This window comes from Sinocyclocheilus rhinocerous, unplaced genomic scaffold (assembly GCF_001515625.1).
Source record: "Sinocyclocheilus rhinocerous isolate Xijiao unplaced genomic scaffold, SAMN03320098_v1.1 scaffold1615, whole genome shotgun sequence".
Taxonomy (NCBI): Eukaryota; Metazoa; Chordata; class Actinopteri; order Cypriniformes; family Cyprinidae; genus Sinocyclocheilus; species Sinocyclocheilus rhinocerous.
Genome location: NW_015645292.1, coordinates 988,882 through 1,005,391, shown reverse-complemented (window position 1 = coordinate 1,005,391; position 16,510 = coordinate 988,882). Strand labels below are relative to the sequence as shown.

Here is a 16,510-nt window from a genome sequence, read left to right as displayed (position 1 = left end):
ATTATTATTATTATTAACCACATTATTAAATTCTGCTATAATTGTTCTCTCAATATGCCAAAGATGAAACTGAAAAACTGAATAGATCGTTTAGTTAATAGACGTTTTATTCCTCTTTTTTTTTTGTTTTGCCATTTGCAAACTCAATTGATCAGGTGAGGTCAGCAGCGAGAGTGTGTGTGTGTGTGAGTGTGTGAGTGTGTGTGTGTGAGAGAGAGCGTTTCATCTTTGCTTTCATATGCATATGCTGTAGGAACTCAAGACACTTTAAGCTGTCTCTCTGCCTGTCTTTCTGTCTGTCTGTCTGTCTCGCTCTCGCTTTGTTCGACAGGTTCTCTGCTCTTTATCTGAAGAGTTAATTGAAAACCTGTTTGACCTTCATCAGCTGTGAAGTTGTAGGGATATCTAATGACGGAGCCTGAGAATCACCTTTGAAAGGTGAGATTTCCGCCGCTCTCATAGAGTCAAAGCCAGAACTGAAGTGTCCTCTAAAACAAAAACACATGAATATATGGACGACGTATGATAATTCAATCCACACACGCTCACTCACATTCACACGCGTTCTTGAAAAGTTCTTTAATTTGGCTACTTTTATTTGAGCATGGTCATTTCCAAGAGAAATTAAGAAAAATCCATAATACTCTTACAAAGACAATTCAGGAAAGATTTGTGTGTTTTCAGTCATGATATTATCATACATTGAATTTCAACTGTCCCTGTTCCACTTCAACAAAAGACATGAAAGTGGATCTCTTTTTTTTCTTTTAGTTGAAAATACAGTGTTCTCACAATGTTGTATCAAAAGTTCCCAAATTTTGGAATTTCCAGTAAATGGAACGTAAAAGAACAAAAACAATGAACTGAAATGAAATCGAAAATTTGCATTTCACAATTAATGTTTCAAAACAAAATAAATGCTCTCATCGACTCCAGCTTCCATTTTACTAAAATAGATCTATTTATTGAAGAACTATAATACTGTACTGTACAGTATGAAATAAATAAAATCAGGAGATACAAAATGGGTCACATAAATAAGATGTCATTTAAACCTACAAATAAAAGGATGCAATTCTGTCATTGCAAAACGGTTTGGTGTAATACTGAGAACGAAATTGCACAAATGTCATTGTAAACTAAAGAGCTGCTGTGCTAACAGAGAGATCGTGCTGATCGGAGAGAGACAGAGAGAGACGGCTCGCGTCGCTCTCCTGTAATACTGAACAGGGTTGGCACTTTAGAAACGCGCTGATTAACAAGTTTGCATATAAGGCAACAACCTTCCAAAGGCTCAGTCCATCCGTCGTCTGTCCCGGTCGAATGATCGTTCTCTCTCTAAACAGTCTCTTTAAGACTCGAAATCGTCAAAGCAAACGGAATACTGTTACGGTCCTTCACGTGAATTTGGCCTAAAAGAGTGTGTGGCGAGGGCAGAAAAAACGCATTAAATACTGATCCCCTGCACCCCTTTTTAACACTGTATAAATATACATCAGCAAATAATTTCATTATTCTCGTAGTGATTATAGAAGCAGAGTGCAATTTTTGTACAAGTTACTAGTTTGTGCTATAAATACTATGGAACACGTGATTTTAGGATGGTAGCACCACACATACTTTAGGCCTTAATACTGTACAATTTGTAAAACTTCATTTATTTTTCATATTTTTGCATAATGCAGCTTCGCAGACGACCCGTCCCCCGAGTGAGCGGCTACACCACATCCTCGGGATCCCATTTGGATTCGGTTTTGCCGTCCACGGAGCTCTCGTCCATCGAGTGCTCGCCGTTTTCCTCCTCGTCCCTCATGGTGTCCCCGTCGGTGTCCATGCTTTTGTTTTCGCTCTCCTCTTCCTCCTCCTCGAACTCCTCGTCTCGCCGGCCCATCTTCACGAACGCTCCTTCCACCTCCTTGAGTCGCTCCCGAATGCTCCCGTTCAGGCCATCCCTCAGGATAGGCTCTGGTGTATGCTCTGGGTATCCGGGTGGAGCGATGCCCTGCAGGTACGCCCGGTTTAGCAGCAGCTCCGTGGGCTCCAGGTGACCCTTCTCTCGGGCTTCCCGCTCGGCCGCCTCGCGCTCCTCCGCCTCTCTCTTGCAGTACGAGTACCTGTGGTTCATGTGCTGCGAGTACGAGCCCGAGTGCGAGAAGCGCTTTCCGCATTTGTCGCACTGGTAGGGCTTCTCTCCGGAGTGCAGGCGGCTGTGTTCAATCAGATGATGCTTGTGTTTAAACGCTTTCTTGCAGATCTGACACTGGTGCGGCCGTTTACCTGCGGAAACACACAACGACAGATTGCACGCGGTGAGCGAGCGGATATGCACTCCTCACAAACACACAGCAGATCTCGCACGCTAACCAAAATAAACACCAAATAAAAGGGTTCCGATGAAAACGAGCCAAAATAATCCAGTGTTATGAATGTTTGCCTGCTCTGGTTCTGCTTGACGCGTCGCCGTCTCGTTTGTGTATTTACTCTGTAACATTCCCTCATAGAAGTGAAGCGTGAAGCGGTGAGGCAGCGCAGGGCCCAAGCGCTACAACACTGCAACATAAATAAACCAGCGCAAACCAAACAAACACACAGAGCTGGAGCGCAGGAACAAACACATAGAGTGAAATGCGCTGGCGGATTCCTGCTGCGTAACTCTTTTTCTGTCGTTTGGAGACTGAGATGCTGTTGTGTGCTGCATGACGCGTGAGGTGACATGTCACCGCCTGACGTCACGAGAAAAGACCCGGGGCGACAAGAGCTGAAAGAGGGGGATGGATGGCATGAATGAAAGAGTGAAAGAGCGAGGGGAGACGCTGCGGTCAGAATTTAACAGGTGCTCGAGGCCAAAAAAAATAAATAAAAAAAGCCACCGAAAGTGACAGAAATGCCCCATATATTTAATTGCTGGGGTTTTATGTAATATTTGATTTATTCCATCATACTCTCTTCTAGGCCAGTCGAGTGACCTGTAGCTGTCAGATATCTGTATCCATGCTCTCAGAGGCGACTGATGTTCAATATGCACATAATATGAAGTGATTTTTTCATGAAAGCATTGATTGAAAACTGTTCCGATGTTGTATAATTTAACAGGATGACCGGACAGTTATGCAAAATGTATTCTAGCTTAATGTTTATGTGCTATAATATTTGTGCATCACTTTTGCATTTTATGCTTTTTGATTGTAAAATTAACATCCATAATTATTCAAATAGCGTTTTTGTAATAAGTCAAATAGTGTAATTGTGCTTTTTTTTATTAGTTGATTCACAGTTGACATGCACCATGCTCTGTATTTTTTATTTATTCATTTAATATTTGCCCCTGAAAATCAAATGAAAATCAACTGTAAATATTGCTCTTAATAAAAACAATTTGTATGCATTACATTAACATTTAAATAGTAATGTGCATGTTGTGAACTAGTTGTGGGCGATATATTGAATATTTGTGATGATTTTGAAGGCAATATAAAATTATGCAACATTGTGTTCATTCCAATGCACTTCATATTTGACAATTCACTTTCTTTAAATATATGAAATATACATTATATATTTGTATTGCACTTAATTTAAACGAACTGATTCAAAACACTCCTGCAGCATTTTTCATATATTAAATAATTTATTAAAAAGACGATGCAAATACTGCGTTGTATTACTACAGATCGTTATACAGTCGTATATAAATGAAAGTGAAAAAACATGCATTGATTATTTTAACTACATTTTTCAGAAATGCAATGCTTGCATTAAACATTTAAAATATACCCTTAGGTTAATGATTTATCTGATTGGAAAACAAATACTTAAATATCAGAATGCATATTGAATATCACCAAAAGGTAGACAAATATTATATAAGATATAATTGTTTATGTTGTATTGCTTAGTCTGAAATTACACTGATATGCTATATCAGTCCTAGTCTGAACTTTACATTTACTGACACATGTAACTGGCCAAGAGCTGACCGCAAACAGCACAGGAATGCACCGCCGTAATACACGATCACCCACTCGCAGAGAGAGAGAGAGAGAGAGAGAGAGAGGGAAATTAAATAGTTGTATTCACGTCAGTGGATTCATTCCCATGTCCTTCCAGACTGACTGTAAACGGTGATGCAATCAAGAGAAAGAAACTGTGTGTGTGTGTGTGTGAGTTACTCTCCTCCTCTAATTCACTTTTATTTCACTCTTTTATTCACACTGGCTGGTCTCTGGAATAGAATGTGACCTTAACTCCATGTCTACGGCGGGCATGAGTTGCACATCACAATGCATCAAAACTAAATCGCTCCTTTTATAATCAATGAAGCTGTCTAGAGTTGCTTTCAGCGGACAGATGCTCCGTTTATATTTCTGAAGAGCTGCAGAGCTGCTCCAGCCACTTTATTCTCCCATCCTTCTGAAAAACAATTATTTTACTTGCAAACCCTTATATGTGTGGAATTAATTGTATTCTATGAATTTAATTCTTGATGTCTCTGGTCTCTGCCTTTTTATTAATTTAAATCATCTTGTGTTTTTAACCCTATGCAGTTTTATAAAACATTTTATTTAATAATTTTATTGGTTCTAAGATAGCCCATGCTAAATACATTTTTATACAAAACGATGTCTGTTGAAAATTATTAATTTCAATAAAAGCGTAGCCTCAAGCTTACAGCGGATCGATCAGTGTTAAAGAACCAGTGTACACATGCTGTCAGGCTACATTCACACCGAAAGTGTCCAATCCTGATTTAGGCAACACATTTCACATTTTTGTCATATTTTATTTCAAAATTAAATTAGAAAAAAATCTCTTTATTTGCATTCTCTTTTCTATTTGTATTGTTACTGTTCAAAGATGTGACTCTGACAATTTTATATCTAATGTAAATCAAAATACAAGTATAAATTTAAGTATATTGCTGCATTTTTATGTGTAATAATTAACATAGTGAATACATTATATTAATTGCAAGAGTAAATCAAGCATGCAGTTATGACAACTGTTAAGTTACACTGGCATAAAAAAAATATAAAAACACATTTACAACCTAAAAATGTCACATTGAAGTCATTTAGCAAAAATGTTGCCAGTTTATTTTTTTTATTTTTTTCACATTTGAAATGTAATTTTCCCTGTTCATACAACCATCCAAAATCAATTCTGTAAATTAATAAATAATAAATAAATGTGTGGTGTGAATGTAGCCTCTACTAACAGTGCAAAGGTCAAAGGTTCATGCTCCCGTTCACTCCCAGACAATTCCAGAGATTATTCAGTCCAGCTTCTTGTTTGTTTGTTTTTTTCTAACTGTTTAATTTTGCCTAAATATTTTCTTAATTTAGTGCAATGTCAGTGTCATGTTTTTTTCCACATTAATTACATTTACAAACCCTCTCACTGACTGTCAACAGGAGAGAAACATGTTGGCTTTTACTAAAAAGGGAGAAAAAAAAAAGAAAACATGATTAACATAGTGGAAAAAGACAGAGCGAAAGAAAGAAAGCAAGAAGCAGCGTGAATATTCTGGAGTTAGACAGACAGTTATTAAATGATGGTGTCTAGAACAGTATATATACCTGTGTGTTCATATTTGTGTCTGAGGAGGGAACTGCTCTTCTGGAATGTTTTGTCGCAAAGGTCACACGCGTACATACCACTTTCTGTTTTCTTAATCTTCTTCCTGGACAGACAGGCCTCGGGGTCGGCCATATCATCTAGACTGCTCAGATAATCTGCCGGCCCGTCGAGAAGCTCGCTCTGGAAAGAGACGGCGATCGTTAGCTCCTTGAGTTTAGTATTATTTTTATTGTCATCACACAATGCGGTCCACTCTATGGTGCAAGAATAATAAAAAATAACAAATAACAAATGGATGAGCATTAGAATAAAACAAACATTTACAGAAGCTGCTGGTGTCAGAATCAATTACTTACAATTATGATAATTTACAATTCAAAATTAATATAATATGATATGATATGATATGATATATGATGTGATATGATATAATATGATATAAAAAATAACAACATGATCTAATGATAGAATTTATTAATATTTTAATGCTTATTTATAATTAAATCTGTTCATAATGAACTGTAATATAAATTATACACCCAGATAAAATAATCAATAAACTGTAAATGACAGAGAACTTGCTTGTTTAATCTATTTATGTATTTCATGATTTTCTATTTTTTTATTTAAAATCGAATATGTAAAAATGAATAAGATATGCATTTCTCAGCTAAAACTGGAGTAGGAGTCTTAAGAATTGAATATTAAAATGTTTGCGACCTGAAAAAGCATGTAAAGGCAGGATATTACAAATGAGGCCTTTCTCTCTTCTTAATCACACCTTATTCCATATATTTGCATTCAAATTTGGTTTAATTTCATACATGAAAGGGTGTTAGCGCAGTATTTATCTGAGCAGAGATTACCCCGATAGGCTTAAACTTAAATTAATGGGGAAAAAAATATTACATTAGAAGCTAATAACAATAAGGAGAGAGTCTTAGTAGGGAATATTGCCACAGTCCTCTAATTTCAAATGGTAATGATTAAATCAAGAGGGGCACAAAATGGCCAAAACTGCAGCGACAATGCCCTCATTAAGGACAGCCGGCTCTGGACTGACAATACTTCTGCACACTCTCTTTTAAAAAGCTCTGTGCTATCGTTCCGCAATCAATTTGAGCTAAATGCCCTTAGCTGTATTTTTAAAATCTAATTTAATAACTTAGAATAGGAAACATTATTAATACTTTTTTATCAGAATGGTTTCCCCGATGTTAAACAGCCCTCAGCGCTGAGCTGTAATGAACATGGGGAGTGTGCATTATTAATCTTTATGCTCAAGCTCATTTCAGCTTTTCTCGCTGTAGAAATATAGGGAAAAAAGGGGTAGAAATAAAGAGATATGTCTAAGGTTCACTGATTCTCTATGTCTCTGGTTTTTCTCACACCTGAGATGGCACAGGCGCATCTACGCTAGACCGACGAACACTTGCCACTTTGATGTTTCCTGCTCTCGGTATCTTGGACGAGCCACTCAAGAACTGGCAACATATCCTTCACCACTAAAAGAGCCAGCGTATGGCACTAGAGGTATTGACATCTACTACAGGAACCGCGGTTCTCTTTCATCGCCTCATCCGCCGCTGGGCGTGAGGTGAGCTCCCCTCTCCCGCTCTGAGAGGCTTTTAATTAGTGTCTGAATGAAGCCGAGCGCCACTCACCAGAGGGATAGAAAAAATAAACACAAGGCCTGAGGGTTTATGAAACAGCGAGTCTGTTATTTACCTGGAACCCTGGCTTCCGCTGGTATTTTCTCCTCTGCTGCATCTCGGCGAAGCTGGCCGCTCCTGCCGCGTACGTGTAGGCCATGTGTGGTAAGAAGCTTATCTGGTCGAGGCTGGGGTAGGCTCTCAGCCCCGGGAGACTGGCTTGGACCGGAGGCATGAACGTAGGGGGAGGAAATGCACTTTGGGGCGGGAGGGAAGTGTACAGGGGTTTGGCAGCAAAGGGGTTCAGACCAAACATGGGGCTCGAGCATTTGTCCAGATTGCTGTTTGCATTGGGGCTGCCAAACTCCTTCTTAGAGAGATAAGCCAAGTTGAGCGGCTCGTCTGCATGCTCGCGGAGTGTCATGACGTGGTTATGGTCAGTGGGGGTGCTGTTTAGCTTGGGTCGGCTTTTCACAGTCAAGATGTGCTTTGACTCCTTCATGAGCTTTGGCAACGAGAGGTCAAGAGGTTCAGCCTGCAGGTCCTCAGAGGTGAAGCTGTTGGGTGTGTAAGAGCTAGTGTGGGAGTTTTTGGAGGAGGAGGATGACAAGTTTAGAGGAGATGGCGTGTTGCTTCTGGAGTGGTCCAGCTTATCCCCTAGCGGCTTGTGGTTGGAGAACTGAGAGGTTTTGGAGAGCCTGAGTGGGGTGTCGTAGTTGTTAATGTTGTTATGAAGCTCGAGGATGGATGGGGATGTGATGTGGTCAGTACCTTTGACCAGGGACATCGGAGACCGGATGCCTAACGAGTCTTTAGTGGGCGTGTGAACAGAGACCGGATGACCAGATTCCACGTGGTTCCTGTCTAAAGGAGGAGTCCTGGAATTAGCATACTGAAATACTTTCCTTTGCTCAAACCACTCTTTCACAAACTCCTGCGGAAGGCCGACTGCTATGGAGATTTTCAGTAGTTCTTCTGAGTTGGGCTCCATGTTCATGGCGAAATAAGCTTTCAGCACTGACATGTGGTCCTTGTAGAGACTGATAGGGCCGTTGACGCCCTTCTCGGGAATGACGGAGGGATGCAAGAGGCCATGTTTCTCAGCAAGCAAGCCAGTTTTGTTGGTCGAGGCGTTCTGAGCGGGCTGAAGCACTGCCTTGATTTCCTCATTCATCTTGCAAAGGTAGCGCTCGTGCTGGTGCAGGGGGATGGGGCCAGGGAAGGTCTCTTTGCAATATTGGCAGGAGAAGGGTGTAAACGTTAGATTATTATTCTCGTGCATTTTGTCCTCTATACCTATATCTAGCATATGATTTGCCTTCTCTTTCTTGATATTGCTTATTTGCCTCTTAGAGTCCGTAGTCAAGCTCTGAAGGCAGGCTTTGGCTTCGTTGACCTTCTCAAGTGTGTAGTCTATGATGCTCTTGGTGGCACCGTTGTGATTGATGAGTGGAAGAGTATTCTGGGGTCCACCTGGAGAGGCGAGCCCTTGCTTCTGTTCCTCTATTTGGGAACCCAACTCCTTCATGTAAGCCTTCAACTTGGAGATCTCCTCTGGCTTGTAGTCCATCTTTTGTCGACAAACTGTGTTGTCCACAATCTGCAGGACCCTCTGAACCTCGCTCAGGTTGTTTCCCAGTGATGGGTATCCCAGCATTTGCCCCTCCATCCCCATGCCCAGGTGCTGAAGGGGACTGTGGGAGTTATGAATGCCCAGTGGGCTGCCTCCCCTCATACCACCATTGAGGAAGGGGCTGCCTGTACCGTAGCCATGAGAGGCCATCATCAGCTTATAGTCGTTGAAGTCCAGTGGTTCAGATTTGATGTTGAGGTGGTCGGACTGGTCTTGCAAACCGAGCGGTTTGCCATTCTCCAGTTTGTGTCGTAGCTGTGAAATGGCATTGTTCGTTGGGGAGGACGATGCAGAGGTCGGAGATGAACCTATCTTCATGTTGTTCCTCACCCTGCCATTGATGGCGATCAGTCCGATGCATTTCTTACTGCTTATGTGTGAACTGTAGGACCCGGAGTGCGAGAATCTCTTCTTACAGTTTGGACATTCGTATGGCTTCTCACCTACAGTGAAGACAGACAAAGAATTTGATCACATCAAAAAGTGAGAGATGTTCTTATCGACACTGATTGCATTTCTTTCAAAGTAAAGAGTGTGTACCCTCTCTTTATCTAATGAAACATCTTTGCTGAGACAAAGCAAACAAAGAACCCATTCATTCTGATGTAGAATTAAGAACATTCTTTACTGAAGCAATGCGTTATGAAAGAAAGAAAATGACGTACCACTGTGTATCCGCAGGTGCTCCTTTAGATGGTGTTTGTATTTGAAGGCCTTGCCACATTCGGTGCATTTGAACTTGCGGTTGCCAGAACCCTGGTTGAGTATCTGGTGCTGTGGATGAGAAAATATTTACATGAGCTTCTCTTGCACAAACACACAACAGGCAAGATTTCAGTGAATTATTTTATGACGGGCCAAATGGCTCCCGTTGTAAAGCAGCATCTTGCTTTGGTTGGGTGCATTTGAGCAGCGATAACAGAGCATCTCATACCTTTTCATTTCCTGACTCTAGAGCCAGAAACGCTGCATTGGCAGCGAAAAAAAAAGAACAAAAATAATCCTATTTTTAAGATGTTTTTCCTCATTAGGGAGGCAGAAATTATCCTCTTCATCTAATTTAGCATAATCGTTCCAAACAAATCACGCATATTTAACCAACACATCCTTCAGATACCTGTGCAAAGAGTTCATTACGCAAAAAGGTGGGCTCGCATAAATGTTGCAATTTCATAATTGGACAGAAATTTGTAGACTGTTTAAAGGCTTCAAACATCTCTTTAATAATGCGTGAATGCGGCTCGTAGGCAGGCACTTCATTTGCTGTTCAAAGGTAGAACATGAGCGCTGCACCCCTCGCATTTGCAATTCAAAGCAGAGTCTCGAAAATCAAAATATAATAACAATAACAACAACAACAATACGGGCGTCAGTGCAGAGAAGCAGAGAGCGCACCAGGCGAGCACAATTAATTCAGAGTGGGAGGTGAGTATGTCGAACGGGCAGAGGAACACAAAAGGCCTGTGAGCGCCGCCCATGATCGGCTCCGACAACTGGTGGGGAGAGAGAGAGGCCCGCATTCCGCTGGAGACAGATGGCATAAAGCACAGGACACAGGGAGGATTGTTCAAAACAGCGGCAACCTTCAAACATCAAGCGGGGAGCCAGGCGGCCCACGGCGGGGAGGGACCCCACCATTCGCTCATATGTTGCTGAGTCGCATAAACAAACAGCAACAGCTGCTTTACGCCCCTACCTTCCCTCTGAGGATGGAGGCAGGTTTTAGTCCCACCATCACCCTCGATGTGATACAGTCACTCCGTCTGCGTAATTGTGACTGGCAGCAGTGAGAGGAGAGGGATTTTTCCGCCCGGTGTAATGCACTTGCGCTAAGTGTGTCAAGCATGATGTGGGAGGGGCATTTGATTGGGTATTTGCATTTTATTGGGCTTAGCAAGTATCAGTAAACCGGAGTCAAGTACACATGTAGAGCACTCTACTGCGCATCACGGACTGATTTCAATGGCCATCGGATTTTCAGACAACTGCAAATTTTCAACAGGAAAGTCTTTCAAGATGAAGCGCACAAACAAAGACCAACAAATAGGAAGTAATTTGTGGATTAGAGAGGTCACGGGTGCAGAATGGGCCATCTGTTCATGTTTCGAGCGGCCCGTGGCATCAGGTGAAGAAGTTGGCAGCTCGTCGTGTATCAAATCATTCTGTTCTAGTCAGAACGTCATGTCTGAGAGATAAAAGAGCTGCTGTACCTCATCTCGGATGATTACAGGAGCGAGTCTGATGTCCGCTTTGAGCCGTAAAGATAAGTTTTAAGTGGTTCAGTCACTAGAGAGATCCACGTATCACTTTGCATTACATAGACCTGCTTTATTTACCAGAGGAGATCCAGTGTATCTACCTGTTTATACAGGCGAATGCGTCTTTTATCTGACACGACAGCCACAACAACCCATATAATGTATGTAAATAATGCTGCAACAGATTGTTAAGAAATAAAACGCTGAGTGCTCGGCTCACGTTTATCATTTACGCACGTGGAAATTATGATGTGTTACTCTGTCACCGCAGAGAAACTGATTTTTAAAGAACATAAAAAAGAAAACCTAAAGAGCAGATACATTTCGAAATTGGAAATTAACATAGTCATTCGATCGTGAATATAAGACTGCAGAATCATATCAGAGCAGGCCATCAAAAAACCATTTAGACCTCAATTAAGGCTATAACCATTAAAAGATCTGCATCTTCAAAATGGCATGAAAAATTAATAATGATTGCCAATCAAAATGATATCTTTTCTCCGAGGGAATACAGCACATTAGATAGAGAGAGAGCGAGAGAGGAAGTGTGGCTCACCTGATCTCGTCCCGGCTTGTGTGTGGCCATATGTCTCTCCAGCTGAGTGCGGTAACCAAACGTGTAGCTGCACAGAGGGCAGGCGAAGTTCTCCTCGTTTTTCTCGTGCCGGTACTTGATGTGTTCCTTTAGGGAAGTCAAGCGTTTGTAACCCCGGTCGCAGTAGGGGCAGGTCAACAGTTGGGCGAAAGCATCTGGAGTTCCAGGTGGCAGGTCTGCAGCAGAGAGAGAGGGGCAGCGGGCCAAAAGGTCAGCAAATCAATGGCAGCGAATGGGCGTTGTGCCCAGGGTGGTACGAGGAGGTATCTGTACAATCTGCTCCACTGTGTGACGCCATCAAAGTTGGCACTGCCACCCAAACACGCACTCACGCCAATGCATGAACACACAGTAGGTGCATTCGAATTCACACAATTCGCTCAGTTTTGCTCGTGGGCTTTAGGTGAAGAAATATAACACATTCATGTTTTAAACTATTTTACACTCCTAAAGCGGGAACATGCTAGCGACAGACATGTCAGATTAGCCAGGCCCATAATTTGGAAGATGTTTAGCCATTTAAAGATGATGGCATCGGCCAATAACTTAAAAAAACAGGTCAAATTCAATATCCACTGACCCTTTTGGGAATGGATAATGCACATTTTCTTTTTTTTTTCAGTAAATATTGTTCAAAATTAATTATAAATCAATAATAAAACTAAGCTGAAAATAAATGTAGTCGGTTTTATTTATATGATAACTGCAAATATGAGAATTGTTTCTGCCACTAGCCACCTTTGCTCTTTAATATTAATATAAAAACATATGTTAAGCCTTTGTATATAATGCATCATAACATAATTGTAATGCATTAATTATGCCCTGTAATGCACCTCATAATACACTGTATGATCTCATGAATAATTATAACCACAGATTTATAATCCTTACCTATTTGTTTTTACACCTTTAGAAAGTATAATGCATTAGAACATTGTATTGCACTGTAACAAGGAATCTGCAAATATTTAGGTTATTTCTGAAAAAAATAAATATAATACATTATAACGTACCTTATGAACATGCATTATGCATAAATGCATCAAGTAAAGTGTTACCAAGCATTCTTCTATTAAAATTGTATTTGTGTTGGTTCTATGCAGTTTATGGTAACATTATGGGTTTTGTATATGGGTCGCCACTTGGCGTTCAAAATTAAATCCGGGTCTTGAAACAGAAGCAGATGGGAGCCTCACAATTGGCCTGGACTTCTTTGGATTGTGTCGGAATAAACTGCTATTAACCCTAACTGGCTAAAAGCAGTTGTTTACAATGGTTTAAACCCGAACATAGTGCGTTTACTGATGCCGTTTGGGGGCCAGTTGTGTTCTCTCCGTTGTAATCGCTTCTGGTGGCTCGCACGTCTAATTTTTCACACATTCTTCATAATAGAGGTATGCGGCTGCCCCCCTCGGGACGGAAAATTTCAGGTTTATGATTTCACCACTCGGACAGCTGCACTAAAGGTAAACACTGCGGCATGCAGCCAATCAGACGGCGGCAGCAGCTGCTGGGCATTCTCACCGTTCTCCTCGTGTCCGTTGGCTTCGGGCGTGGCGAGGCGGGAACGGGAGAGTTCCTCCGGTGCTTCGGGGTAGATGATGGCTGTGTCTCCTCTCTGGAGGTATTCGGCAATGCTGACCACATGACTTTCACTGTCCACCAATTTACGCTTCCGGAAGAAATCCTCAAACTCAGTAGCACAGTGTACGCTCTTCACTAGAAACACACAGAGAGAGAGAGAGAAAGCGTTTAAATAAAACCTGGATTCTTGCTTGCATGAGAAAAATATGGTGCACTGGAAGGTGACGGAAACCTGCGGCAGCAGCTGTGATCAAAAGAACGCAGGAACATTAGAGAAATGTTCTAGGAGGGATACGTCTAAATTACTGCCTTATCTAGCCACCTAATGGACACTAAAATAAGAAATATGACTTAATCTAACAGGAGAACCATTGGAATTGTGGAAAAGCTTTTTAACGATAAACCCTTTTTTCTACTTTTAAATGTATTAGAGGCAAGGAGCAAAAACATATGTCGTAATCCCAACATCACTTCCTAGCTCTCTAATCAAACTCCTAACTGATAATTAGAAGTAGATAATTAGAATAGAAATTAGAAGAAATTTTGAAGTGAAGACACAACAGGGCTGAGGCTACGTGCTATTTTTACTTTGCCACTTAAAAAGCAAACATTTTAATCACGAAAATGCCCACAAAAAGAAAAATTACAAATATATCAGTTGTTTCTCCAAGACAGCAATGAGAATGAGTAGAAATTTTTGCTGAAGTTTCCTGCTTCTTGGATGTTTCTCGTGAGAAAAAGACTCGAGTAATCTCTCGTGTCTCTTCTAAATGTTCAGAGATCTCAATATGAACTCAAACATTTCTCATCAAATGACCTGAGCTGCTCTCACATTCATTTTATAGCTCTATAGTCGTACTGGATCACAACTAGTCACTCATTTGGGAATCTTAGGAGAAACATCTGAGAACAACATGAAACAACTGAGAAGTGAGTACTGAGCTGTGAAAAAGCAATACAATTTGCTCATATGGAGAATCAGTGTATGTAGAAAATAGACACAAAGAGTGTCATAATTATTTCTCCACATCTTTTCTCTACAAGAGAAGATACAGGAAATCGAAGGTGTTTTACGTTATTATATAACAGAATATTATCTAACAGAGAATAAATAGCTCTCACCCATTCGTCAGACAAGTTAAATATTACAGCAGGGGGCCAACGCATGTTTGGCTTGAGGTTTATCAGCTACCTTTTAATTAGGATGAGCTTGTGTAAGGTATAAACTCTGCACTGAGGTTTGTCTGACAGTAAACATTTTATCGTCTCATTTGTGCAAAGGTCGAGCCGCTGGGCTGTGTCGCTGTCAAAAATGTCTTGAAAATGTCAGAGAGCCGGCAGCCCTTTAACATTATTTAGCAGAGCAAATGATTTCCCTCCTCTCTCATTACTAGACCTGCCTCGCTATCATTCACGTGAACACGCGTGAGCGCCGCGGCCCAACAAATGAACACGCTTAGCTCCTCGCTGCGGCGGCTTACATGATCTTAACAAATCGAGTTTACGCACAAATTAGATTTTGGCCTGAAATGCGATTTGGGGAAGTTCGTGCTCGCAGAAGAAAGCGCTCTAAAGTCGACGTCCTAATGTTTTCCTTCCGCTTCTGTCGCTCGAGCCGAGAACGTCCCTCCCTGCAGAGGAGGATCGTGGGCTGTTTATCTCTGGAGTGCGTGTCTAACATTAGAAAGCTTTATTAAAACTACACATCCTTCCTCCTGAACTACATCAGCGATGACAGCTCAAACACGGCCTAACGGTGTTTCTCATAAAATAAACCCTTGTGTGTGTGTGTGTGAGTGTGTGTGTGTGTGTGTGTGTGTGTGTGTGAGGATGATGATGATGTCAAACGGAGCAGGAATCACGTGGATGATTGTGGATTCACATCAACCCTGTTGATCTACATTTGCTGCTTAAATCTCAGCAGTAGAATCATTTTTAAGTTCGAGGTTTCAGTTTGCATGAAATGCTGCATCACAGACATGCTAACAGAGCACAACAGTTGGATTCCTGTAGTAAATCTCAATTTATTTTTTTCCAACAGGGAAACTGATTTTTAACAATAACTGATAAACCTTTAAAGACAGACCTGTTGTGAGCTGCAACGTTATTAATCAACGGTATATGCTTTTCTTCAACCCATTTGTTCACATTTATTCAACTTAATTTTAAAATAAGTGTTTAATAACAGAATTATTGGTGAAAAACTACATTACCCATGATGCTATACAGAAAATTCCACCAATCAGAGAGTGGCAGCGAGTAAAGTGCATCTTTAGCTCCGCCCACTCCCTTCAAACACAGCGAACAATACGTGTCAAAATACTTACATATTTGCATATATATATATATATATATATATGCGTATTTGGCAATACCCTTAAAATATATTCTGATAGATGCAACCAACAACTTTAAATGAATTGTTTTATATTTTTCCACTGTTTTTAATTTGACTCGCAGTGCTTCAAGGGATTGTATTTTTTTTTTCTCTCACTAAAGCTGTTAAGTTCACAGTCTTGTACCTTTGTCTTTTTGTCTGATTTTTATTTACTTTTTGCTTCATATAAAAGCTTATAACGTTTCATGGCTTATAACACTTTAAAAAAAACCCTATGGGAAAAATGAATGGAAAAAATACCAGTACGGCTGAAAAAGTGGGCGGGACTAATGCACTCTATATCACTACAGCAAATCAACATGTTCACGTGACTCACCTGTACTGTTCCCAACCGGCTCTAAAGCAGCATCGGGCCCCATAGTGTCATAGTCTCTCTTCAGCTCATCTGTGAACGAGAGACAGACAGCAGGAGAGTCTATTAGCTGACTGACACACTGCATCTGGACGGAAAACATCTTGTTCTGCATCTCGTGTAGGACTCAGAATGACCCACTTATTTACACTGACAACAATCACACGCACACACACACACACAGAGCAGAGCGCGCTGGGAAACAAGCGAGAGCAAACTCAGAGATCAGCTCAAGAATGTTCCATCCACCTGAACAAGCAAACAGAGCGAGAGAGAGAGAGAGAGCGACAGACAGAGAGAGAGAGAGAGAGAGAGATAGACAGAGAGAGAGAGAGAGAGAGAGAGTTCTGAGGTCAGTTACGCACAAATCAGATTCAGATGAGGTCAGTTATCAGGCTTTTCACCTGTATTGTTGCACTGGCTGTGAAAGATGATATATATATATATATATATAT

At 41.0% G+C, this 16,510-nt stretch overlaps 1 protein-coding gene across 2 annotated transcripts in view; it reads right to left on the bottom strand.

Moving 5' to 3' along the window:
* Positions 1-578: 578 nt before the first annotated feature.
* The window catches only part of zeb2b (zinc finger E-box binding homeobox 2b), a 71,393-nt gene continuing 55,461 nt past the window's right edge, over positions 579-16,510 (bottom strand). The window contains exons 4-10 of one of the 2 annotated variants that reach the window (XM_016509422.1): positions 16,020-16,088; positions 13,246-13,440; positions 11,680-11,894; positions 9,528-9,636; positions 7,306-9,305; positions 5,577-5,757; positions 579-2,277 (exon numbers count right to left, since the gene is read on the bottom strand). In XM_016509422.1, coding sequence (XP_016364908.1) covers positions 1,718-2,277; positions 5,577-5,757; positions 7,306-9,305; positions 9,528-9,636; positions 11,680-11,894; positions 13,246-13,440; positions 16,020-16,088 — 3,329 coding nt within the window. In that variant the 3' untranslated portion in view covers positions 579-1,717. The remainder of the gene's footprint in view (positions 2,278-5,576; positions 5,758-7,305; positions 9,306-9,527; positions 9,637-11,679; positions 11,895-13,245; positions 13,441-16,019; positions 16,089-16,510) is intronic. The other variant, XM_016509423.1, reaches the window with a different exon arrangement.